Here is a 27174-nt window from a genome sequence, read left to right on the forward strand (position 1 = left end):
GAGGGTGGAGGGGAAGGGTGGAGGAGGAGGGGGGAGAGGAGGGGAGGAGGAGGAGGGGGGAGAGAGTGGGGAGAGAGGGGGGGAGGAGGAGGGGGAGAGAGGGGGAGGAGGAGGGGGGAGAGAGGGGGAGGGGGAGGAGGAGGAGGAGGAGGGGGAGGAGGGGGGAAGGGGGGAGGAGGAGGGGGGAGAGAGGGGGAAGGGGGAGGAGGAGGAGGGGGGAGAGAGGGGGAAGGGGGGAGGAGGAGGGGGGGAGAGAGGGGGAAGGGGAGGAGGAGGGGGGAGAGAGGGGGAAGGGGAGGAGAGGGGGAGAGAGGGGGAAGGGGGGAGGAGGAGGGGGGAGAGAGGGGAAGGGGGAGAGGGGAAGGGGGGGAGAGAGGGGGAAGGGGGGGAGGGGAAGGGGGAGAGAGGGGGAAGGGGGGGGAGGAGGAGGGGGAGAGAGGGGGAAGGGGGAGGAGGAGGAGGGGGGGAGAGAGGGGAAGGGGGAGGGGGGGAGAGAGGGGGGAGGAGGAGGGGGGAGAGAGGGGAAGGGGAGGGGGGAGAGAGGGGAAGGGGAGGGGGGAGAGAGGGGAAGGGGAAGGGGAGAGAGGGGAAGGGGGGGAGGAGGAGGGGGAGAGAGGGGGAAGGGGGGAGGAGGAGGAGGGGGAGAGAGGGGGAGGGGAGAGAGGGGGAAGGGAGGAGGAGGGGGGAGAGAGGGGGAAGGGGGAGGAGGAGGGGGGAGAGAGGGGAAGGGGGGAGGAGGGAGAGAGGGGGAAGGGGGGAGGAGGAGGGGGGAGAGAGGGGGAAGGGAGGAGGAGGGGGGAGAGAGGGTGAGGGGAGGGGGAGAGAGGGGGAAGGGGGGGAGGGGGAGGGGGAGAGGAGGGGGAGGGGGGAGAGGAGGGGGGAGAGAGGGGGGGAGAGAGGGGGAAGGGGTAGGAGAGGGGAGAGGAGGAGGGGGGAGAGGGGGGAGGAGGGGAGGAGGGGGAGAGAGGGGGAAGGGGAGGGGGGGAGAGAGGGGGAGGGGGGGAGGAGGAGGGGGGAGAGAGGGGGAAGGGGGGAGGAGGAGGGGGAGAGAGGGGGGAGGAGGAGGAGGGGAGAGAGGGAGGGGGAGAGAGGGGTAAGGGGGGAGAGAGGGGGGAGAGGAGGAGAGGGGGGGAGAGAGGGGGAGAGGAGGGGGGGAGAGAGGGGGAAGGGGGGGTAGGAGGAGGGGGGAGAGGGGGAAGAGGAGGGGGAGAGAGGGGGAAGGGGGGAGGAGGAGGGGGAGAGAGGGGGAAGGGGGGAGGAGGAGGGGGGAGAGAGGGGGAAGGTGGGGAGGAGGGGGAAGGGGGGAGGAGGAGGGGGGGAGAGGGGGGAAGGGGGGGGTGGAGGAGGGGGAGAGGGGGTGGAGGAGGGGGGAGAGGGGGGGAGAGGGGAAGGGGGGAGGAGGGGGGCAGAGAGGGGGAAGGGGGGGAGGAGGGGAAGGGGGGAGGGAGAGAGGGGGGAGAGGGGGGGAAGGGGGGTGGAGGAGGGGGAGAGGGGGTGGAGGAGGGGGGAGAGGGGGGGAGAGAGAGGAAGGGGGGGGAGGAGGGGGGAGAGAGGGGGAAGGGGAGGAGGAGGAGGGGGGAGAGAGGGGGAAGGGGGTGGAGGGGGGGAGAGAGGGGGAAGGGGAGGAGGAGGAGGGGGGAGAGAGGGGGAGGAGGAGGAGGGGGGGGTGAAGGGGGGGGAGGAGGAGAGGAGGAGGGGGGGGATGAGGGAGGGGGGAAGAGGGGGAGAGAGGGAGGGGGAGAAAGGGAGGGGGGAGCTAGCAGACCCGATGGCTCCGCGGAGCTCCGTGCCGCCCCATGCACTGACATGGCTCAGCCTGAGCCCCGCCCTCCCGAGCACCGACCTCCGGAGCCCCGCCCTCCCGCTCTCCGGAGCCCCGCCCTCCCGCTCTCCGGAGCCCCGCCCTCCCGCTCTCCGGAGCCCCGCCCTCCGCTGCACTCTCCCGAGCCCCGCGAGCGCGCCCTCCCGAGCTCCGCCCTCCCGAGCCCACGCTGCCGCTCTCGCGCTCTCCCGAACCCCGCGCGTGCACCCCCCCGAGCTCCGCCTTCCTGAGCCCCCCCAAGCTCCGCCTTCCCGAGCCCCGCCCGAGCCGGCTTCAAGACCAGAGAGACGCCGCCGCACAACCTAACGCATGAGGACCGGCCGGACTCAAGTCACGCTCCAGGCGGAAGATGCCGCGGATGCTGACTCCCGCCCCGCCCCGCCCCGCCCCGCCCGGCCCGCCTTTACTAAGATGGCGGTGGTGGCGACGCTCGGCTCAGGCCCGTCCCCTCCAGCCTTCACAAAGATGGCGGCGATCGCTGGCCTTTTGTCGATTGCGACGGGAGGCGCCTAGCTCGGGCGTGGCTGGTCAACAGACGCCCAGGCTTTGAGGCCTGGAAAAGCGGTGAAAGGTAGGAAAATTATAGAGGTTAGACAAAAGATTTACAAATGAATGAACTTTTTTTTAAAACAATTTGTCTTTTAAAAGCAACTTTTTTTTTGCTGGAAATGTAGATTTCAAAAGGAACACGCAGAAAGCGGGAAAAAGAAATGAAAAGTTTGGAATCAAGATGGCGGCGAATCACCTCGGTTCGGAACGATAAGGCCCGCCCACACAAGCACCGATTGGTGGACCGTCCCGTCACTCGACCGTAGGAGGGCCCGCCCACACGTGCCAGGAACCCACCGTATGATTGGTCGACCTCGACGTCACTCGATGCTAATGAGCGGAATGTTGAAGGTTTTTTAGATACCGCGGGTGCAATTTTTGTCTGGCCGAAATGTAAATACGCTTAGGACGGTTCTGGAATCGTCAGCTTTCTTCGATGTAACACACGTGTAGGTACGCTCTATAACTTTCGAGTTTATTCAATACAGACAGACAGACGGAATGACAGACAGACAGAAGTATCCTTTTATATATATATAAGAAGATAAGATGTACTAGCTGTGGGTGCCCGGCGGTGCCGAGGCTTTTTTGAGGGCATGTTGTTGTTGAAAGAGAGAGAGAGAGCGACTGGGGGGAAGAGAGCGAGCGAGAGACGGGGGGAAGAGAGCGAGCGAGAGACTGGGGGGAAGAGAGAGAGCGAGAGACTGGGGAGAAGAGAGAGAGCGAGAGACTGGGGGGAAGAGAGAGAGCGAGAGACTGATAAGATAGATAGATAGAAGATTAGCAATTGGGGGCAGGGGTCTCGTGTCAAATCTTACAAGTTGGGCAAGGCTCTGCCCATAGCTCAAGCCTCATTCATTAAACACTGGGTGCACTAGAATATTTGGGAATTTGCCTCCTTAAGCAGACCTCTTAAAAGGAGAAGGTAAGTGCTTTTGTATTTTAATATTAGTATGTACTCTTGGCTGCATTTCACTCCATGTATTAGTTGGTTTCGCATTGAGGACCTCCATTTTCCTTCATTAATCTTGCACACTTGTGGCTTTCACATGGCAACTTACAAAGAGGTGAGGATGAATATTGCTCTGGGGTTCCAAACATGCTGCAAAATTAAAATCAGGAAAACGGATTTGTGAGGTGCCCACGACCAAATGATACTCATGCTACCCGTCTAGTTTTACACATGTAAAATGACCATTTGGCAGCGGAAGACGAGTAGTGCCTGTGGAACCATACCCTATTATGAGTCATCAACTTCAGAAGAGATGGGAAGAAAATAGGTGGCAAGTGTACTTAGTATTTTTTTTAATCGGGTATTCAAGTGCTTGAGGATCAGAGCATTGTGGATACCAATACTTATGTACAGTTCCCACCACTTATAGTGGGCACGGTGGGGTTAATGTAATTTGCCCACTATAAGCAGTGGACAGTAAAACTGTTACTGGTTATTACAACGACAACCCTCTGGTAGCTAGAGGGAGGCACTGAGTGCAGTGTATATTTTGGGTAGCAGGGAGGCTACAAAAGAAAATTGCTTAAAAAGTATATCCTGCAACATCTCTTTCAAGAATGGTCTGGTGACCGCTCTCCTCCAAGGCAGTGTCTGGGGACGGCAAGGCTTTATTAATCCAATAAAGGGCTCAAGTGGTGTCATAAGCAGTAGGATGTCATCCAAAACCTTTTATGGGATTTGTGGTATGTTATTTGGTATACTATGTAATACGACAGTTCTGACCCACTGCTGCCCAAACTAGCTTAATATGTTAGAAGTAGTGCCTTTGTAATTGACCAGTGGAGTTCGGTTAGTGGCATTTGCCTGATATTGGTGGCTGCCCGTACTAAGTTTAGACGGTTTAAGTGGTTTGGACTGCAATTAAGTATGTTTTTGTAGGTAAAAACCAACACTGGACTCTGCCGTAAAATTGTATGGGTGTATTCAATAACTGCTGATGCCTTTTATCTGTTTCATAGACTGGAAAGTCAGCTGCACCTAACTGGATATTCCTGCATTGTTTGCCACGAAAACCGGAAGAAGTTGATGATGAAGTATTTTACTCCCCAAGATCACTGGCCTTCCAAGAAGCTGAAAATAGGAAATGGACAATCATGGTAAGAACACTGAGAATATTGGATGTAACAACAGTTTGTGAAAGCTGCAGCTGTATAATAAGAATAAAAGGGCGCAGAGCAAACAATAAACCTTGTTGAAATATTTATAGCCCACATAAAAACATACAATAAAATTAATTATTTACTTCATGCCGCTGGATATATTGCACATCATAAAATTTCAGAGCCAGAATCTAATGTAATTAGCTAAAACAGTGTTGTTTGTGATTTTTTTTATGAGACCGTTAAGGATTTATTGCTACAGTCTACCTGCCTATGTGTTGATATCATCTGTTACTAACTGATATATTAGTCATAATTCTTAAATTGCACAATGTGTTCTATTTGAGTTAGAATCCAAGGTTTTTTTAATGGGCCATTTATATTGCAGTTTCTGGATTACCTCAGTATGGTTTCCACATTGTGTACCTTAACTGCTTTGAAGTCGTCAATCTGAGAGTGATTCAAAATTTGGCAAGAGGTTTGAAATCACCTTTAAGAATTAGTCTTGCACTTCATGGGCTTCACACCAGTTGCAACCATATAATACTATCTTTTTAAACTTTGTTTTTAAATTTGAAAATATCCCAAGTTATTTGTTGGACCTCCTTTACATTTCTAAAATCAGGAAATCACACAACAGGACAGCTGGCTCTTTAATAACATTAAACATTTCAGCAGCATTCCAACACTAGTGAGCAGACGTTTGTTTGTGCGATAAGTACACATGCACGAAGGTCACGAGTACAGGCCAGTACGGAGCTGGCTGTATAATTCAGCACTAGGGGCTCATAGCACTAAAGCAGGTACAAAGGGATCTGGGGGTCCTAGTGCATGAAACACAAAAAGTTAGCATGCAGGTGATCAGGAAGGCCAATGGAATCTTGGCTTTTATTGCGCGGGGGATGGAGTATAAAAACAGGGAAGTCTTGCTGCAGTTGTACAGGGTATTGGTGAGGCCACACCTGGAATACTGCGTGCAGTTTTGGTTTCCATATTTAAGAAAAGATATACTTGCTCTCGAGGCGGTTCAGAGAAGGTTCACTCGGTTGATTCTGGAGATGAGGGGGTTGACGTATGAGGAAAGGTTGAGCAGGTTGGGACTCTACTCATTGGAGTTCAGAAGAATGAGAGGCGATCTTATCGAAACATATAAGATTGTGAGGGGGCTTGATCGGGTGGATGCGGTGAGGATGTTTCCACTGATGGGTGAGACTAGAACTAGGGGGCATAATCTAAGAATAAGGGGCTGCCCTTTCAAAACTGAGATGAGGAGAAACTTCTTCACTCAGAGGGTAGTAAATCTATGGAATTTGCTACCCCAGAGAGCTGCAGAAGCTGCAACATTAAATAAATTTAAAATGGAGATAGACAGTTTCCTAGCAGATAAGGGAATTAGGGGTTACGGGGAGTGGGCAGGGAAGTGGACGTGAGTCTAGATTCGGATCAGCCATGATCCTATTGAATGGCGGAGCAGGCCCGAGGGGCCGTATGGCCTACTCCTGCTCCTACTTCTTATGTTCTTATGTAAGCGTCAAACTAAGATTTTCTGTAGAAAGGGAACTTAAGAGAATTATGATTGCAGAAGTCATGACAGAATTTTAATTTAGCAGTCTTTTAAGGGCATACCATTTTTAGCACCACTGTGCTCAGACCCTTTTTGATTCAGCAGCGTAAAGCATAATTTAGTGTACTCACATTAATACTTCAGTTGAAATACAAATATTCTATTGCACTATATCATAGAATCATAAAATGGTTACGGGACAGAAGAAGGCCATTCGGCCTGTCGAGTTCATGCTGGCTCTCTGCAAGAGCACTTCAGATTGTCCCACTCTCCCGCCCTTTCCCCGTAGCCCTGAACATTTTTTCCTTCAAGTACTTATCCAATTCTCTTTTGAAAGCTACAATTATATCTGCCTTCACCACCCTTTCAGGTGGTGAATTCCAGATCCTAACCACTCGCTGCGTAAAAGCATTTTTCCTCATGTCGCCTTTGGTTTTTCTGCCAATCACCTTAAATCGGTGTCCTCTGGTTCTCAACCCTTTTGCCAATGGGAACAGGTTCTCTCTATCTACTCTTTCTAGACCCCTCATGATTTTGAACACCTCTATCAAATCTCCTCTCAATCTCCTCTGCTCTAAGGAGAACAACCCCAGCTTCTCCAGTCTATCAATGTAACTGAAGTCCCACATTCCTGGAACCATTCTCGTAAATCTTTTCTGCACCTTCTCTAAGGCCTTCACATCCTTCCTAAAAATACTGTGATCGCTGTTCCCTAAATGTTCCCCTACTGACACTTGCTCATCTTGACCCACCTCATTCCCCAGAACCAGATCCAGCCTCCTTCCTCATTGAGCTGGAAATATACTGATCAAGAAAGTTCTCCTGAATACACTTCAGAAAGATTTCCCCCTCTCTGCCCTTTACACTTACTATCCCAGTCTATATTATGATAATTGAAGTCCCCCATTATCACTACTCTATAGTTCTTGCACCTCTCTGTAATTTCCCTGCAAATTTTGCCCTCCATATCCTTCCCACTAGTTGGTGGCCTATAGAATACACCTAGTAGTGTAATGGCACCTCTATTATTTCTCAACTCAAAACAAATGGATTCTGTCCTTGACCCCTCCAGGGCATCCTCTCTCTCCAGCACTGTAATATCCTCCTTAATCAATACTGCCACCCCACCTCCATTCTTTCCTTCCCTATTTTTCCTGAACACCTTATATCCAGGAATATTTATGACCCAATCCAGCCCTTTTTTGAGCCAGGTCTCCATATTGCCACGACATCATATTCCCATGTGTCTATTTGTGCCTGCAGCTCACTAACCTTATTTACCACGCTTCGTGCGTTTACACACATGCACTGTAAACCTATCTTAGACCTTCTTGTATTCTCTTAGTCTGACCCCACCAATGCCGTACTATTTCTTACTCTAGTGCTATCTGTCTCTCCCAATCCTTTGTGCAGCTTGTTGCTCCTTTCTAATGCTACAGGTAATCCCCCTGTCAAATTAGTTTTAAACCCTCCCCAACAGTACTAGCAACCCCCGCCCCCCCCAGCGAGGACATTGGTTCTGGCTCTGTTGAGGTGCAACCCATCCGGCCTGTGCAGGTCCCACCTCCCCCAGAACCGGTCCCAACGTCCCAGGAATCTGAAGACCTCCCTTCTGCACCATCTCTCCAGCCACGCATTCATCTGCTCTATCCTCCTAATTCTATACTCGCTCGCTCGTGGCACTGGGAGTAATCCGGAGATTACTACCTTTGAGGTCCTGCTTTTTAATCTCTTTCCTAGCTCCCTAAAATCTGCGTGCAGGGCATCATCCCTCTTTCTACCTATGTCATTGATACCGATCTAGACCACGGCCTCTAACTGTTCACCCTCCCCCCTCAGAATGTTTTAGAAACATAGAAACATAGAAGGTAGGAGCAGGAGTAGGCCATTTGGCCCCTCGAGCCTGTTTCACCATTTAATGAGATCATGGTTGATCATCCAAAGTCAGTACCCTGTCCCTGCTTTCTCCCCATATCCCTTGATCCCTTTAGCCTTAAGAAATTTATCTAACTCCTTCTTGAATATATGAATGAATTGGCCTCAACTGCCTTCTGTGGTAGAGAATTCCACAGGTTCACCACTCTCTGGGTGAAAAAATTCCTCCTCATCTCTGTCCTAAATGGCTTACCCCTTATCCTTAGACTGTGACCCCTGGTTCTGGACTCCCCCGCCATCGGGAACATCCTTCCTGCATCTAGTCTGTCTAGTCCTGTTAGAATTTTATAAGTTTCAATGAGATCCCCTCTCATTCTTCTAAACTCCAGCGAGTATAAGCCCAATTGACCCAATCTCTCCTCATACGTCATTCCTGCCATCCCAGGTATCAGTCTGGTGAATCTTCGCTGCACTCTCTCCATGGCAAGAACATCCTTCCTCAGATAAGGCAACCAAAACTGCACACAATACTCAAGGTGTGGTCTCACCAAGGCACTGTACAACAGCAGCAAGACATCCTTGCTCCTGTACTCGAATCCTCTCGCGATGAAGGCCAACATACCATTTGCCTTCTTAACTGCCTGCTGCACCTGCATGCTTACTTTCAGCGACTGATGCACAAGGACACCCAAGTCTCGTTGCAGTTCCCCTTTTCCCAATCTATTGCCGTTCAGATAATAATCTGTCCTCCTGTTTTTGCCACCAAAGTGGATAACCTCGCATTTATCCACATTATACTGCATCTGCCCAATCACCCATCCTGTCCAAATCATACTGGAGTTTCTCTGCATCCTCCTCACAGCACACACGCCCACCCCGCTTTGTGTCATCTGCAAACTTGGAGATATTACACCTAGTTCCCTCGTCTAGATCATTTATATATATATTGTGAATAGCTGGGGTCCTAGCACCGATCCCTGCGGTACCCCACTAGTCACTGCCTGCCACTCGGAAAAAGACCCGTTTATTCCAACTCTTTGCTTCCTGTCTGCCAACCAGATCTCTATCCAAGTCAGTACCTTACCCCCAATCCCATGTGCTTTAACTTTGCACGCTAATCTCTTATGGGGACCTTATCGAAAGCCTTCTGAAAGTCCAAATACACCACATCCACTGGTTCTCCCTCATCTATTCTACCAGTTACATCCTCAAAAAATTCCAGTAGATTAGTCAAGCATGATTTACCTTTTGTAAATCCATGTTGACTTTGTCCGATCCTGTCACTGTTTTCCAAGTGCTCTGCTATTACATCTTTTATAATGGACTCTAGCATTTTCCCCACTACCGATGTCAGGCTTACCGGTCTATAATTCCCCGTTTTCTCTGTACCACCTTTTTTAAATAGTGGGGTTATATTAGCTATCCTCCAATTCATGGGAACTGTTCCAGAGTCTATAGAATTTTGGAAGATGACAAGTAATGCATCTACTATTTCTAGGGCCACTTCCTTAAGTACCATAGGATGTAGATTATCAGGCCCTGGGGATTTATCGGCCTTCAATCCCGTCAATTTCCCTAACAGCATTTCACTACAAATACTGATTTCATTCAGTTCCTTCCTCTCATTAGACCCTATATTCCTCGACATCTCTGGGAGGTTATTTGTGTCTTCCTTTGTGAAGACAGAACTAAAGTATGTATTTAATTGGTCTGCCATTTCTTTGCTCCCCATTATAAATTCCCCTGATTCTGACTTCAAGGGACCTACGCTTGACTTCACCAATCTTTTTCTCTTCACTGCAGCCGCTCAGTGACATCCTTGACCCTGGCACCAGGGAGGCAACTTACCATCCTGGAATCACGTCTGTGGCTGCAGAAATGCCTGTCTGCTCCCCTAACTATCAAAAACCCTATCAGTATTGCTTTCCCGATCTCCCTCCTCCCCCTGTACAGCTGAGCCACCCATGGTGCCATGGACTTGACTCTGGCTGTACTCCCCAGAGGATTCATCAGAGGACTCCTGCCCTCTCTGCCTGCACACTCTTACACTGCGGGGTGACAGCCTCCTGAAAAATGATATCCACATAGCTCTCAGCCTCACAGATGCACCACAGTGATGCCAGCTGCTGCTCAAGCTCCAAAATCTGGAGCTTCAGCTCCTCCAGCTGATGACACTTCCTGCACATGTAGTTGTCCAAGACACGGGAAGCATCCTGGAGTTCCCACATGGCACAAGATGTGCATTCCATGGGACCAAGGTGCCCTGCTATGCCTCTACATAATAGACTGTTAAGAAATAAGCTTAAGACTTAAAAAAACAATCACCAACTACTCATCAATCAGCTCCTTCCCTTGTGCTGACGTCACTTACCTCGCTCCCTGACACTCACGCTCACTCTGGGCTCTTGGGCCTACCTTTATCTGCGGCCGCTCCTCTCTCTCTCTCCCGCAGGTCTGCTCTTGTGTCTATTAACTTAGAGACCTTGGGTTTTGTGGCTCCACTCCTCCTTTTCAGTCAGACGTCTCACCCGCCTTCCTCCTCTCCACCGATTCCTGCGCTCCCAAAATTCCTCCACTCTGCTTGCGATTTACTCCGTTTGCGATCTCCCAGCTCTGTCTCCAAGCTCTCTTACAACATCAAGCAAGCAAAGCAGCACACTTGTTTCCTGCCCCTCTCAATTAACGCAACATAAAACTTTCCCAGTTTTTGTGAAGCTGAAAACTCCACAGAGCTATTAGTACAAGGTAAAGTATTAGTTCAAACTCAGTTAAGTTTTAACTTAAGTTTTTCTTAAGTAAGCCTTCTGATTTTAGGGTTAAACCTGTTAATTACAGCCAGAAGATTAAATCCAAAATTAAATTAACCTGCTGAAACCTGACACCATTAATGTTGTTGCACTGAAGTGTTATTGTGATGCATGCAGCTGTTTTCTGCATTGGCCCAGAGGGCACATCATCTACTCCCTGTACCAACAAGCATTATCAACATTTAATTCACCTTCAGTCGCCTGTGTCACATACAACGGCGCAACAAAGTTCCATGGGAGAGGAGATTCTGATGATGGAGCAAATGATGCCTGCCAGTTCCCTTTAGCATTACACTTTGTGAAAACCGTTAAAGTTTTAGTATCTCCTTATGCGGCTCGGTGTCAAATTTTGTCTGATAACGCTCCTGTGAAGCACCTTGGGACGTGTTACTATGTTATCGGAGCTATATAAATACATGAAACTTTGTGATATCCGGCACCGACGGGACTGGCGTGTTGCCGATCTATCAAAACTGCCGGACATACAAAGTTAATGTTGAAGCATACGGAGGTTTTCATCTCCGTATCTGACAACAAACACTGTTGCTTAGCAACAGCTTCTAAAGAGTCGGCTGCAGCTGCAAGCATCTCTAGCTGAAGTTGTTGCTATAGCTACAGACCTTGCAGTGGCTGACTGGGGGGGGAAAAAAGAACGAAATCTAAAAAAAACTTACAGAAAACGGCTCCTGATTTTTGCCGTTAGATCGAGTATTCCGGACATACAACCTCCGGATAAACCAAAGTTTCCTGTACAAGTTGTTGTTGTTATAACAGATTGGCACAACTTGGAGTACAAAGTGAGAACTGGTAAATCTCTCTTCCAAAGTAAGCAAACCAGTTTAATTGGGATGGAGGCCCTGAACTAATCTGTTACAAGGCAGGCACTCTACCAGGCTCTACCACTAAATACAATACTTTATGGGTAAGGATATGGGTTTAAATCAGTCCACCCTGAACAATCTCTGGGTTAAATATTTTGTTTGTATACTGTTCCCTATGTGTCAGCCATTAGAGGTAAAATGAAAGTCATTAATTGACTCTGTTTAGATTTTTTGTAATATATTTCTCCATGACAGTCCCTATTCAAGGCCTTTGTCATCTTCCAGTGGACTTATCCATTGGCCAACAGCAGGGATACTTTGCAGTGTGAAATGGATCTCTCTACTTATTGCTATATTGAATAGGATGCTCCATTACAATGAGGCACTCTATCTGCTGTTCTACCTGCAGAAGGTAGCTTACCTTGAATGTCTAACGGATAAAATTCAATTGCAGGCCTGCCAAGCAGGAGTCCAGCATTGTACCACTGAAGAATTATTATCACTGTTTAAATATGAACTGTCTCTAATTTGTGTTTTCTGGGTTTTTTCAGGCTACAATAGTAAACATTTTAACAGATTATTCTCCATTGAGCAGCAAGCCAAAATTCTGAATCCTGTTGTACAACCCAACATCCACAATGCAAGAATATTCATGGAAAGATAATATGAAAAAAATCAAGCAACTTTGTAACTGTACAATTCTTTGACATACGATTAAATTACACCATTTCACTACACTATGATGCCGTGTGACTTATTAGTGGTAATCAGAGAGACTGACCATTCACAAGAGATCCTTTGATCTATGAAGAAATGTAAATATGATGTATGAGCATCTCATCCAGTCATTATGGGTACAGTGTCTGCTTGACTATATTTTGCAGGCACATACTGTTTACTGATTAAAAGAGAATTATATTAACATATCACATTATTGAGATATTGGTATACTTTCTGTATCTCTCAGTCACCTCTTGTTGCTCCCATTTATTCTTGAGAATTGCTGGTTAGAGGCAGACTGGAAGCAGACATTTTGTGCAGAACTTCCTCTCTGGTAACATGACTCAAGACAGTGGATTGTGGTCCAGTAAAGCAAGTCTGACTTCTGATATTTTGCGGCCATCAGAGTGTTGGAAGGTCACAGACCCATCCTGGACCTCGGCATCTGAAAGGGTAAACTCAGGCTAAGTCTTAACAGTCAATGTCAGTCAATAAGCTCAGCATTAGCTACTTTCACACAGACATACAAGGTCCTAGCACAGAGCCTTGCCTACCAGGAGCGCATATCAGAAAATTGTGTGCGCATTCCATGATTTTCCATCCATAATTTTAATGGATGGAAAAGCATACAATTTCCCAACAGCTGGGAATGCACAATCAGAAAATCTACCCTGTGGTCTATGTGCCAAAAGTACTTAATGATGAAGTAATCTTACAGTAAGTCAGCCACTGATGCAACATACCCATTCAGCCTGGTTGTAGCACCTAGGATGTTAGCTGCTGGAGTACCTGCTCAGAAAATCTTTGTACTCATCTTTTAGGGACTCAAACTCTCATCACTATCTTTTTTACTTACTGCACTGTCCCCTGCATTAAATGAAGGAGTTAGAATAAGCTTTGGATTTTCTTTTCATAGATTGTAGTGCTTTGGCGAGCGCCTAGGGATCTAGTGCACTGCATTCACCATCTTAATCAATGGGCTGATCAGTGACATTTGGTAGTGGGTCTCCCCAAGTCTGATATCATGGCTCTGCTTGGCTCAAGACAGGAATTCAAAAGTATTAATTGGAACATACTAAGAGCAGTCTGTTCCAATTATTTATTTACATTAGTACCGTGGGATTCTAGCCAGCTTTAGCTTGAACAACAATAGCAACACTTACATTTCTATAGCATTTGTTACATAAAGAAAAACATCTCCGAGCACTTTACTAGACAATGGATGATGCACAGACCATTGTCGGGAGCGGTGAGAGTGGAGACTGAGTATTTAAACTCACTTTCGCGGGCTTTCTTTCACAGGCCGTTGTCGGGAGCGGTGAGAGCGGAGACTCGGTATTTAAACTCACTTTCGCGGGCTTTCTTTCACAGGCAATTGTTGGGAGCGGTGAGAGCGGAGTTTCAGTGAGTATTTAAACTCACTTTCGCGGGCTTTCTTTCACAGGCTTACCAATCTTGCAGACCGGCGGCGGCGTTCCAGAGCCACGTCACGATTCAAAACGTGACGCGGGCAGGAGGGAGCAGCTGATCATGTGAGTACTTATACTACTCTATAGTTTGACAGTTAAGGTTCATAGGGGGAGAAATTCGGTGGAGCCGCAAACGGGGCGGCAAGCTCGCCTGGGCGCCGGAATTAGCGCAGCGATCGGAGCAGTTGCGACCACCGGAAATTCAGCTTGAACGCCCCAAGAGGGACATGGGGCGAGGCTCGAGGCGCTCCGCGTCCCTCTTAGGGCGCTGAAACTGAATATCGCAGCGCAACGTGCCTCAGCGCCACCCGCGGCACAGCGCGCTGCGGTACTGCAGGCCTTCCTCCCATTCTTAAGGGGGAGGGGCCTGCACCAGCGCGATCGGAGATCGCGAGTGCCGGCAGAAGAGCCCGGCACCGAGGAGAAGTGCCGAGCTCTCGAAAAACAGCCTGCAGTGCCGCGGGGGGAGATCAGGAGGCCGGAGATGGAGGTGCTGGCAGGCGGCCGCCGAAAAAAATGGCCGCCCCGCACCTCCATCTTAATTTGCACCACTGCCGCCACAGGTAGGCCCCGTGAACCGGGCGCGAGTTGCGAACGGCGCTACAGAGGCAGGCGCTACCGAATATCGAGATCGGGGCGGTAGCGGGGCGCTGCGCACACCGATGACGTCATCGGTGGTGGCACAGCGCAACAGGCTAACGCCACCATTAGCGCCCCAGCTAAATATCGCGGGAGGCGTGGCCAATGGCGCTAAAGCCACTGAGTGCCCTCTTTAGGCGCTAACTGGTGGCGCAGCCCACCGAATTTCTAGGCCATAGTTTATAAAGTTTAGAAGGTCTTAATTTTGTGGTTATACTTTCTAAGGTCTCTGTTGTGTAGTGGCGAGTGGTAGTAAACAAGGGCCCTTGAGTATATCATTTAATTGTAGTATAATTGGTGGTATTGATTTAATTTTAATTAATTAAAGGGTAAGTCATGGCAGGACAGCTCGGCCTCGTGGCATGCTCCTCCTGCACTATGTGGGAAATCAGGGAAACTTCCTGTGTCCCTAACGACCATGTGTGCGGGAAGTGTATCCAGCTGCAGCTACTGGCAGACCGCATTGCAGCGCTGGAGCTGCAAATGGATACATACTGGAGCATTCGCGATGCTGAGGACGTTGTGGATATCACACTTAATCAGTTGGTCACACCACAGGTAAAGGCTGCACAGGCAGGAAGGGAATGGGTGACTGCCAGGCAGAGTAGTAGGCGCAGGCAGTTAGTGCAGGAGTCCCCTGTGGCCATCCCCCTCTCAAACAGATATACCGCTTTGGCTATTGTTGGGGAGGATGGCTTATTGAGGGAAGGCAGCAGCAACCAACTTCCTGGCACCATGGGTGGTTCTGCTGCACGGGACAGGAGGAAAAAGAGAGGGAGAGCTATAGTGATAGGGGATTATATTGTAAGGGGAATAGATAGGCGTTTCTGCGGCCGCAAACGAGACTCCAGGATGGTATGTTGCCTCCCTGGTGCAAGGGTCAAGGATGTCTCGGAGCGGCTGCAGGGCATTACATAAGAACATAAGAAATAGGAGCAGGAGTAGGCCAATCGGCCCCTCGAGCCTGCTCCGCCATTCAAGAAGATCATGGCTGATCTGATCCTAACCTCAAATCTACTCCACTCTCCATCCCACCCGAACCCATGTGATTTCCCGGGAGAGGCGAAAAACCAGATAAAAACCCAATGGCCAATTTGGGAGAAAAAAATATGGGAAATTCCTCTCCGACCCATCTAGGCGATCGAAACTCGTCCAGGAGATCACTCTGTCCATGTATTTCCTGCAGTACTTGTCTTCTGTAAAAGATGATCTCCACCCCAGCCAGGAACAGGTCCAATTTACTCTTAAAAGACTCCTAGCTGGCAGCCTGTTCCCGAGGTCTCCACTAATCCCTGTGAATAGAACCATCTCCTGAAATCTAACACAGAATTAGAACACAAGAAGTAGGAGCAGGACCAGGCCACACGGCCCCTGGGCCCACTCTGCCACCCACAGGGCCATGACCGATCCAAACCTAGACTCATGTCCAATTTCCTGCCTGCTCCCCATAACCCCTAATTCCCTTCTAGGAAACTGTCTATTTCTGTTTTAAATTTATTTAATGATGTAGCTTCCACAGCTTTCTGGGGCAGCAAATTCCACAGACCTACTACCCTCTGAGTGAAGAAGTTTCTCCTCATCTCAGTTTTGAAAGAGCAGCCCCTTATTCTAAGATTATGCCCCCTAGTTCTAGTTTCACCCATCATTGGGAACATCCTCACCGCATCCACCCGATCAAGCCCCTTCACAATCTTATATGTTTCAATAAGATCGCCTCTCATTCTTCTGAACTCCAATGAGTAGAGTCCCAATCTACTCAACCTCTCCTCATATGTCCACCCCCTCATCCCCGGGATTAACCGAGTGAACCTTCTTTGTACTGCCTCGAGAGCAAGTATGTCTTTTCTTAAGTATGGACACCAAAACTGTATGCTGTATTCCAGGTGCGGTCTCACCAATACCTTGTATAACTGCAGCAATACCTCCCTGTTTTTATATTCTATCCCCCTAGCAATAAAAGCCAACATTCCATTGGCCTTCTTGATCACCTGCTGCACCTGCATACTAACTTTTTGAGTTTCGTGCACCAAGACCCCCAGATCCCTTTGTACTGCAGTACTTTCCAGTTTCTTGCCATTAAGATAATAGCTTGCTCTATGATTTTTCCTGCCAAAGTGCATAACCTCACACTTTCCAGTATTGTATTCCATCTGCCAAACCTCTGCCCACTTACTTAGCCTGTCTATGTCCCTTTGCAGGTTTTTTATGTCCTCCTCACTCACTACTTTCCCTCCCATCTTTGTATCATCTGCAAACTTTGATATGTTACACTCGGTCCCCTCCTCCAAATCATTAATATAGATTGTAAAGAGTTGGGGTCCTAGCACTGACCCCTGCGGAACACCACTGGTTACTGATTGCCAGTCTGAGAATGAACCATTTATCCCAACTCTCTGCTTTCTGTTAGATAACCAATCCTCCACCCATGCCAGAACATTACCCCAAATCCTGTGATTTTTTATCTGGAGGGGGAGGGTGAACAGCCAGTTGTCATGGTGCATATAGGTACCAACAATATAGGTAAAAAATGGGATGAGGTCCTAAAAGCTGAATATAGGGAGTTAGGAGGTAAATTTTAAAAATAGGACCTCAAAGGTAGTAATCTCAGGATTGCTACCAGTGCCACGTGCTAGTCAGAGTAGAATAGAAGGATATTTCAGATGAATACGTGGCTAGAAGAATGGTGCAAGGGGGAGGGATTCAAATTCCTGGGACATTAGAACCGGTTCTGGGGGAGGTGGGACCAGTACAAACTGGACGGTTTGCACCTGGGCAGGACCGGGACCAGTGTCCTAGGGGGAGTGTTTGCTAGTGCTGTTGGGGAGGGTTTAAACTAAAATGGCAGGGGATTGGAAACCTGTGCAGGGAGACAGAGGAAAGCGAAGCAAGGATAGAAGCAAAAGACAGGAAGGAGAAAAGCATAAGTGGAAGTCAGAGAAATCAAGGGTGTAAATCAAACATGACCGCAGTAAACTAATTCTAAAAGGTCTAAGAGTTTTTAAAAAACAAGCCTGAAGGCTTTGTGTCTTAATGCGAGGAGCATTCGTAATAAGGTGGATGAATTCGCTGCGCAAATAGATGTAAACGGATATGATATAATTGGGATTACGGAGACATGGCTCCAGGGTGGCCAAGGCTGGGAATTCAACATCCAGGGATATTCAATATTCAGGAAGGCCAGGCAAAAAGGAAAAGGCGGTGGGGTAGCATTGCTGGTTAAAGAGGAGATTAATACAATAGTAAGGAGGGATACTAGCTCTGATGATGTGGAATCTGTATGGGTAGAGCTGAGAAATACCAAGGGGCAGAAAACATTAGTGGGAGTTGTATACAGACCCCCAAACAGTAATGTGGAGGTTGGGGATGGCAGTAAATGGGAAATTTGAGATGCGTGCAATAAGGGCACAGCAGTTATCATGGGTGACTTTAATCTACATATAGATTGCTCTAACCAAATTAGTAACAATACTGTGGAAGAGGAATTCCTAGAGTGTATACGGGATGGTTTCCTGGACCAATATGTCGAGGAACCAACTAGAGATCAGGCCATCTTAGACTGGGTATTATGTAATGAGAAAGTATTAATTAGCAATGTTGTTGTGTGAGGCCCCTTGGGGAGGAACGATCATAATATGATAGAATTCTTCATTAAGATGGAGAGTGAAGTAGTGATTCAGAGATTTGGGTACTGAATTTAAATAAGGGAAACTACGATGGTATGAGGCGCGAGTTGGCTAGGATGGATTGGGGAATGTTACCTAAAGGGTTGATGGTGAATAGGCAATGGCAAACATTTAAAGATCACATGGATGAACTACAGAATTTGTTCATCCCTGTTTGGCATAAAAATAAAACAAAAAAGGTGACTCAACATTGGCTAACATGGAAATTGGGGATAGCATAAGATCCAAGGAGAGCACATATAAATTGGCCAGAAAAAGCAGCAAACCTGAGGATTGGGAGCAGTTTAGGATTCAGCAAAGGAGGACAAAGGGATTAATTAAGAGAGGGAAAATAGAGTATGAGAGTAAGCTTGCAGGGAACATAAAAACTGACTGTAAAAGCTTCGATAGATATGTGAAGAGAAAAAGATTGGTAAAGTCAAGTGTAGGTCCCTTGCAGTCAGAATCAGGGGAATTTATAATGGGGAACAAAGACATGGCAGACCAATTAAACACATACTTTGGTTCTGTCTTCACAAAGGAGGACACAAATAAACTCCCAGAGATGTCGGGGAACATAGGGTCTAATGAGAGGGAGGAACTGAATGAAATCACTATTTGTAGGGAAATGGTGTTAGGGAAATTGACGGGATTGAAGGCCGATAAATCCCCAGGGCCTGATAATCTACATCCTAGGGTACTTAAGGAAGTGGCCCTAGAAATAGTAGATGCATTGCTTGTCATCTTCCAAAATTCTATAGACTCTGGAACAGTTCCCATGATTGGAGGGTAGCTAATGTAACCCCACTATTTAAAAAAGGTGGTAGAGAAAAAACGGGGAATCATAGACCGGTAAGCCTGACATCGGTAGTGGGGAAAATGCTAGAGTCCATTATAAAAGATGTAATAGCAGAGCACTTGGAAAACAGTGACAGGATCGGACAAAGTCAACATGGATTTACAAAAGGTAAATCATGCTTGACTAATCTACTGGAATTTTTTGAGGATGTAACTGGTAGAATAGATAAGGGAGAACCAGTGGATGTGGTGTATTTGGACTTTCAGAAGGCTTTCAATAAGGTCCCGCATAAGAGACTAGCATGCAAAGTTAAAGCACATGGGATTGGGGGTAAGGTACTGACTTGGATAGAAAACTGGTTGGCAGACAGGAAGCAAAGAGTTGGAATAAACAGGTCTTTTTCCGAGTGGAAGGCAGTGACTAGTGGGGTACTGCAGGGATCGGTGCTAGGACCCCAGTTATTCACAATATATATTAATGATCTAGATGAGGGAACTAGATGTAATATCTCCAAGTTTGCAGATGATACAAAGCTAGGTGGGCGTGTGTGCTGTGAGGAGGATGCAGAGAAACTCCAGTACGATTTGGACAGGTTGGGCGATTGGGCAGATGCATGGCAGATGCAGTATAATGTGGATAAATGCGAGGTTATCCACTTTGGTGGCAAAAACAGGAAGGCAGATTATTATCTGAACGGCAATAGATTGGGAGAAGGGGAAGTGCAACGAGACCTGGGTGCCCTTGTGCACCAGTCGCTGAAGGTAAGCATGCAGGTGCAGCAGGCGGTTAAGAAGGCAAATGGTATGCTGGTCTTCATAGCGAGAGGATTCGAGTACAGGAGCAAGGATGTCTTGATGCAGTTGTACAGGGCCTTGGTGAGACCACACCTTGAGTATTGCGTGCAGTTTTGTTCGCCTTATCTGAGGAAGGATGTTCTTGCCATGGATGGAGTGCAGCGAAGATTCACCAGACTGATACCTGGGATGGCAGGAATGACGTATGAAGAGAGATTGGGTCGATTAGGCTTATATTCGCTAGAGTTTAGAAGAATGAGAGGGGATCTCATTGAAACTTATAAAATTCTAACAGGACTAGACAGACTAGATGCAGGAAGGATGTTCCCGATGGTGGGCGAGTCCAGAACCAGGGGTCACAGTCTAAGGATAAGGGGTAAGCCATTTAGGACTGAGATGAGGAGGAATTTCTTCACCCAGAGAGTGGTGAACCTGTGGAATTCTCTACCACAGAAGACAGTTGAGGCCAATTCATTAAATATATTCAAGAAGGAGTTAGATATATTTCTTAAGGCTAAGGGGATCAAGGGATATGGGGAGAAAGCAGGGACAGGGTACTGAATTTGGATGATCAACCATGATCGCATTGAATAGTGGAGCAGGCTCGAGGGGCCGAATGGCCTACTCCTATCTTGTATATTTCTATGAGTGAAAACTGAGCAGTAGTAGGAAAGAGAAGAGCTTTCTGAAGGGAGGACAAAGCATATTCACAGAAAGCAGTTAAATCTTTTGGAAGGAGGTGGCAAGATGGGGTCACAGTGGCTGGAGGAGCAGCTAGCGATGGTGAAGTGGAAGGAACAGAGAATGAAAAATAGACTGGGGTGAGAAAAGCACAGGTTGTGTGCAGGAACATTGGGCTTGAGGAGATTGCAGAAGTAAAGGAGGGCACAGTTCTTCAAGCCTGCACTGAGAAGTGACAGGAGGATGTCCTAGTCTTGTTTCCAAAGATAACAAATTACATAGAATTAACAGCACAGAAACAAGCCATTCAGCCCAACTGGTCCATGCCGATGTTTATGCTCCACACAAGCCTCCTCCCACCCTACCTCATCTAACCCTAACAGCATAATTTTCTATTCCTTTCACCCTCTTGTACTTATCTAGCTTCCCATTAAGTGCATCAGTGCTATTCGCCTCAACCACGCCATGTGGTAGCAAGTTCCATATTATAATGACTCTCTGGGTAAAGAAGTTTCTCCTGAATTCCTTATTGGATTTATTAGTGACTATCTTATATTTATGAACCCTAGTTTTGGACTCCCCCTCAAGTGGTAGCAATGTCCGAGCGCAGGTTAAACCTGTGCTATATAAGTTGTCAAGATGGTTCTCCGTGGTTTGGAGCTTTTTGGCATGCAGTGGGTTTTCTCTGGCCCATTCGAGATCAAGTTGGGTCTTAGATATGCCCTCCCCTCCTCCAACACCAGGATACTTCTCAGTCCCCACTCCTGTGCTTCACCATCAGTGACACCTCCTTCAGCCAATATGCTTTCACTTTACCACCTCACTCCCTGCCTTCAACAGCTTCTTAAAACCCCACTCTTTGACTATATAGCAAAGTGTTTGCAGGAAGGAAGAGCTATGGTCTACACTGGAAGGGGAGTCCATTGTGGTGCACACTTGCATGAGGATCTGAATTAATCAGTTGGTGATAAGTAAGCCTAGTACGCAGCATTGGGCTTGGACATCTAAAACGTCAAGACAGTTGGCACATCACAAGCTGTCCTTTATTGGTCTTTCCACTATGCTGAAGTCAAATAGTTGATGAAGAAACTGAGGCTTGGGACAACAGCTGCTGGATGGCATTACCTTTCAGGCAGGTATGGGTAAATACGCACATAACCAAAGTTCAGTACTTACCATGATTGGATTGCGGAGAGAGAATCAGTTGCTGTTGAAGGCCCTCACCTTTAACTGGTAAAATTACTGTTTGATGGGATATAGTTGTATCCATGCTACGGTCAGGAGGATGGTAACAATGCACTCACATATTTTATGGTGAATTGTACTGCTCAGAAAGAGCTTTTGGTACTGAAATATGCCGAGCAAGGATTTAAACCCAAACTTCTTGTCTGGAGACAACTAATGACTATTCACCTTGGGAGATAAAAATGGTCTCTTTGGAGGTGATGCGCATGGTGAAAGGTGATCAGAATTTCACCTGGCAAACCAATACCTGAGCAATGCAGTTCTGTAGTATTGCAGGACATTGTTGATGATCGACTATCCAGCCAAGCTTATTAATGTCACTGGGGGTTAGGATTCTTTCTGCTCAGTTCCAGTTATCTCTGCTAGCCAATGTACTTAAGAAGTAGGATCATCCTAGCTAGACATGCCCCGGTTAAATTCGAGCAGTATCTTTATGCACACTTTGGATTCCCTAAGCCTTGAATTTTAATTTTCAAATGTTATTGCTGCACCACATTGATACACCATTAGAGTGCACCATGAAGTGACAGGATTTAGATTAGCTTTTGTGACTCCATAGTGCATTCTTGATCATTTGCTGGACTGTCGGGCAAGTGCTGAGCATAGAGGAGTTGTCTCCTCAAAGAGACAGCAAGAAAAACACAGGGTGAATAATCAACTAGGTCATTTTTATTCATCTCCTGTGAAAGAGGAAAGGAGGTGATGAATCAAAAGAATGGATAGCAGTGCAATGCAATAAGTTAGAATAACGTGAGAGTCAGGAAAAAGATCAAAGGAAAAAGTAGGCTACAATAGACCTGTCCTTTGTAAAATATCTATCAATACAACAATATTCCAAGGTTGTTCTATTGGAACTCTTGGTGTGAAGTAATGCTCCAATGAATTGGATGTGTGATAACATTATTTGTGGTGCTATCCATATATATCTGGAGCAGTTCTGATAAAGGCTCTTCACTCAAAATATTTCAAGGTGTTGCCAGACATGCTGTTTTTCCAGCATTTTCTGTTTTTATTTCTTCTAATCAATTTCTGTTAATTTTATGTGGAATGTAAGATCCAACTCGTTTATATCAACACTGATTTTAAAATAAATTTAATATAAACACATTAATGTCACTTCTTGGGAAGGGAAAATATGTCAATGTAATGTCCATTGGCATTCTATATAATAACATGAATTACAAAACAGCTCATCTTTTTCTATTGCAACTTTGGTAAATAGAAACTAATAGGACTATTGAATTTTGTGATGAATCAAGGAGGATTATGCAAAACAAACAAAAGATTTTATGATTTTATACAGGCATGCTTTCACTGCTTATATGTTCACTTGTTCCCATGGAAACCATTTAGCCTTTGTGAACTCTGCTGAAATTCCCATACGTTCCCACTGACAACAGCTATTGTTTATAAAAAGGGTGAATGTATAACTACTGTGGGAATGTTTGTGACCCTGGGAAGATATTAAAGATGCAGGAATGTATGGGAGTACACTGCATTTGAAAACAGTGTGCGGTATAGAGTTTTTGGTTAATGCCTCATATATAGGTTACCTATATATAGCCACAAATTTAAGATGTGTTGACAGATAGTTGAAACAGCTTAGAATCCACAAGGGGGCACATTGGCAAGAGCATTGGCATGGAGTATTTTGAGACACAGCCATTACAATGTGTACCATGCCAAATCAAACAGTAATAATATCTACACAGTATCCATTTATGAAAAATACAGCACTTTTACAATACTCTTCAAATTCTTTTATTCAAACGACAGTATCCCTTTTTCAGCAACATACTTTCCAATCCCAGATTATTTTGAAAATTTGGGGATCAACCAGTGCTCCAGTTCAGACATCCATAATAATTAGATAGCAATAATCATGTTTAAATAATGTTCTGTAACTTCTGATGGATCACTCTGTTTTAACCTCTTTTCTTGAATATTCTTGTATGTATACACATTGCATTCCTTAATAAAATTAAATTAAATTTTCAACATTTTGATGGTGCAGCATGTTGATGATATACCAATGTGATTTGCCATGACTTTGTAGGATCTAGATCTGTACTTGTGATTCTCCACATTCCTCGTTTATTTTTTCTGTCCTGTTTTGTACAGAAGAGTGAATGATTTTGTGTTCAAGTTTCTGGAGTGGCAAAGCCCAATCATCTACAATTACCCCCCAAAATGGGGGCACCATTCATAAAATAAAACAAACGGTCTGTCCAAGCTAAAATTAATACCTGGTAGTTTTAAAATAATAATTGTAAAATTCAGGTTAATAGCATATTCAATTCCCTGCAGTGCCAGCTGATGATGGAGAACTCCTGACAAATTCACGGACGCTGTGCAATCATAATTCATGGTCACCAGGGTGCCTCATGGAGCTCTGAACATGGGCAAGCAGCCAGAGAGACCCTGCTGTGTGCTCCTTTGCATCTTGGACTTGTAAATAGCTGGTTTCACCAAACTAAGGAGCAGACCTACCAGGGGATCCTCCTAACTACTTGCCCTGCACATTAGGTGACCATAAATATACAAGGATGGTTAGAAGTTTGTTGGGCTCTCAAAAGATTTGGAGCATGGGTGAGGTATGTTCTCTAAAATATAGAAAGAAAAGCAGGGTGACTAAATAAGGTAATGTTTACCCATCCAACAGTTGACTGAAAAGTAAGAAAAATAATTTTAATTCAACTGTCGTTTCTTTGTTACATGCATGGTGCGTTATCTTATTACAAAAAGAAATGATCCCATGTCAAAATGTGCTGTTATAAATTGCTACAAATCAACATGACCTGGTAGCATAGGAGTACACACTGCCTATACAGGTGTCAGTCTTGGCTTAGATGAAGCACTCTCGCCTCTGAATCAGAAGGTTGTGGGTTCAAGTCTCACTCCAGTGCCTTGAACACAAAATCTAGGCTGACACTCCAGTGCAGTACTAAGGGAGGTGTTTTGGATGAGCCATTAAACAAGGCCCTGCAGGTGGACCTAAAAGATCCCATGTCACTTTTTTGAAGCGGAGCAGGGGCGTTCTCCCTGGTGTACTGGCCATTACTTAAAAAAAAACAGATTGGTCATTATCACATTGCTGTTTGTGGGACCTTGCTGTGCACAAATTGGCCGTGCATTTCCTACATTACTACAGTGACTACACATCTGAAGGGCGCTATATAAATGCAAGTTATATCTTTTTACAGATAGTGTTGGCGTTAAGGCCTAGGGCAGCCTGGTGCATGAATCTACCAGTGACTTTCACTCGTTCTCAGCTACACTAAAAAAATAAAAGTGGATTTGCCGCCACAATAATTTCAAGATAAGCTTTCTTACACAAGCTCCCGGTTTGAACCTGCATGACTATTTGCTCAGTGTAATGTGGCTATAGGTAGTGCTGGTGAATGTTTGGTAATCATTAAATTAATTGGTCATTTGCAGTACATTTGGAGTAACTGAACTGAGCTCCATATACGCCCCATCTAAATAATACGCATTGTAACCAAACTGCACTGACCTCCACATACTTCCCATGTTTTCAGGGGAAAGAATTGGTAAACGAGATTAAAAAGCACCCCATCCACCACATTAAACATTCACACCCTCCACCACTGGCGCACCGTGGCTGCAGTGTGTACCATCTACAAGATGCACTGCAGCAACTCGCCAAGGCTTCTTCGACAGCACCTCCCAATCCCGTGACCTCTTCCACCTAGAAGGACAAGGGCAGGTGGTGTATGAGAACACCATCACCTACAAGTTCCCCTCTAAGTTACACACCATCCTGACTTGGAAATATATCGTTATCCCTTCATCATCGCTGGGTCAAAATCCTGGAACTCCCTCCCTAACAGCACTGTGGGAGTACCTTCACCACACGGACTGCAGCAATTCAAGGCAGTGGCTCACCACACCTTCTCGAGGACAATTAGGGATGGGCAATAAATGCTGACCTTGCCAGTGACGCCCACATCCCAGGAACAAAGCAATTGTGTTGAAATCAGGACATTTATATAAACACTCACATGATTAGTTAGTTATAGATTAGTTGATGGGACCAAAAATCAAATCCTCTCCGATTCCTACTTCAACAAATATTAACGCTACAGTTTGTTTTTTTACTATCACAGAAGAAACATTAATATTTTCCAAAATAATGGTGGTCGATGGTAGATGTGAAAATGTGGCACTGTATTACTGGACAATAACTATACATTACAGGGAAGAGAAAAGAAAAGTTGTGTGACGACAAATATAATTAGTACTACTGCAATTGTTTTTATTAGCCAGAAAAACAAGGTAGCCCCCAGTTTTAAATTTTAATTCAGATCATATATTTCTAACTCTTTAAAACATCACTGGGGTAGAGTACTGCTGTTCGCTATTTTTGGTAACGTTGTAACTGTACTATTTCCATCCGTGTTTATGATTTCACTATAAATAGCGAACAGCAGAACTCTTCCCCTGTTATCACAGAATTCTGGTGGTCTCATGGTGACATGTTAAATACCATAAATTAAGCCCGATTGATTTTTTTTAATCCGGCAGGAAGATTATACAGTTTATAAGCAAGTACATAGCTAGCTGTTTCTTTACAATAGAGAGGAAGACTCATAGAGGGAGACTGACAACTGTCACTGAGCCACACTTACATATCTCCTAGCATTTTAAAAGTACTTCTATCCATATACTTGCCAACATTTTCAGCGTTATCTTATAGCAGCGTTGTGAACACCTTAAAGAAGCTCACACATTGCTGGTCCATGGCCAGGGAGACTAATTGTGGCCGTTTACTGTGCAAAAAAATAGCTACAGAGATAAAGTCAAGTACACAAGCGTTTTACAATATATGCTGGTTTCAACAGCCTCGGGTGAGGGTGAGGTGTTGATAAGGATGAAGCAATGATCAAGAGGGCTAGAGCAATGTTCTGAGCAGAGGAAAATGAACATACAACAAATCAAATAGATAAAGGGAAGGCGTAGAAAAGCACTGCAATGAGCCTCAGAAATAAACATTTGGAATTAGAAGTATTTACAATTAGTAAAAATATTGAGATTGATTTTTTTTTAAAAAGGGGGCCTTCCAAAGAACTTGCTTTTCAATTATTATACTAATATTTCAGCAATTCAGACATTTATTGTGTGGAAATTAAAGCTCACCATTCTGTTTGCTGCTTTCTTTGGTATTATATATAAAATGCCTTATATGATGAGAAACCTAGGCGAAACCCAAGGCTCAGTGGCAGAGGACAAGAAAACCGGTTCAGTGACGCCAAACTGTGATGTTAATTGTAGGAGAAAAGGAAGATTGAGCAAGATGTTCAGTGTTCCCAACAAGAATGCCTTGCTTAATTAAGGACACGTCGGACAAGACAGCTTATGAACATAGAAATTTCTAACAAGCGCTTCAGTAGGAAACTTGAGCTGCTGTTCATTTTGTTATCCAGGAGAATTTCCAGCCAAACGTCAAATCAAATCAAAACAAATCAACTTTTATTGTCATTGTTAGTGCACAAGTGCAGTACAACGAAATGTAGGCTTGCGGCTCCCGAGAGTGTACATTTGGATTAAGACATTTAAACATTCAACATACATTTGGCTTGTAGTATATTAACATA

At 46.0% G+C, this 27174-nt stretch overlaps 1 protein-coding gene across 2 annotated transcripts in view; it reads left to right on the forward strand.

The window, feature by feature from the left end:
• otc (ornithine transcarbamylase) overlaps positions 1 to 12287 on the forward strand; it is a 110284-nt gene extending 97997 nt beyond the window's left edge. For both annotated transcript variants that reach the window (XM_086006630.1, XM_086006631.1), the window contains 2 exons: positions 4343 to 4480; positions 12102 to 12287. In XM_086006630.1, the coding sequence (XP_085862756.1) occupies positions 4343 to 4480; positions 12102 to 12161 (198 nt within the window). In that variant the 3' untranslated portion in view covers positions 12162 to 12287. The remainder of the gene's footprint in view (positions 1 to 4342; positions 4481 to 12101) is intronic.
• The last annotated feature ends 14887 nt before the right edge of the window (positions 12288 to 27174 follow it).

The sequence above is a fragment of the Somniosus microcephalus genome, chromosome 14 (genome assembly GCF_052327205.1).
Source record: "Somniosus microcephalus isolate GS21.2 chromosome 14, FLI_Smic_1.0, whole genome shotgun sequence".
Classification (NCBI taxonomy): Eukaryota; Metazoa; Chordata; class Chondrichthyes; order Squaliformes; family Somniosidae; genus Somniosus; species Somniosus microcephalus.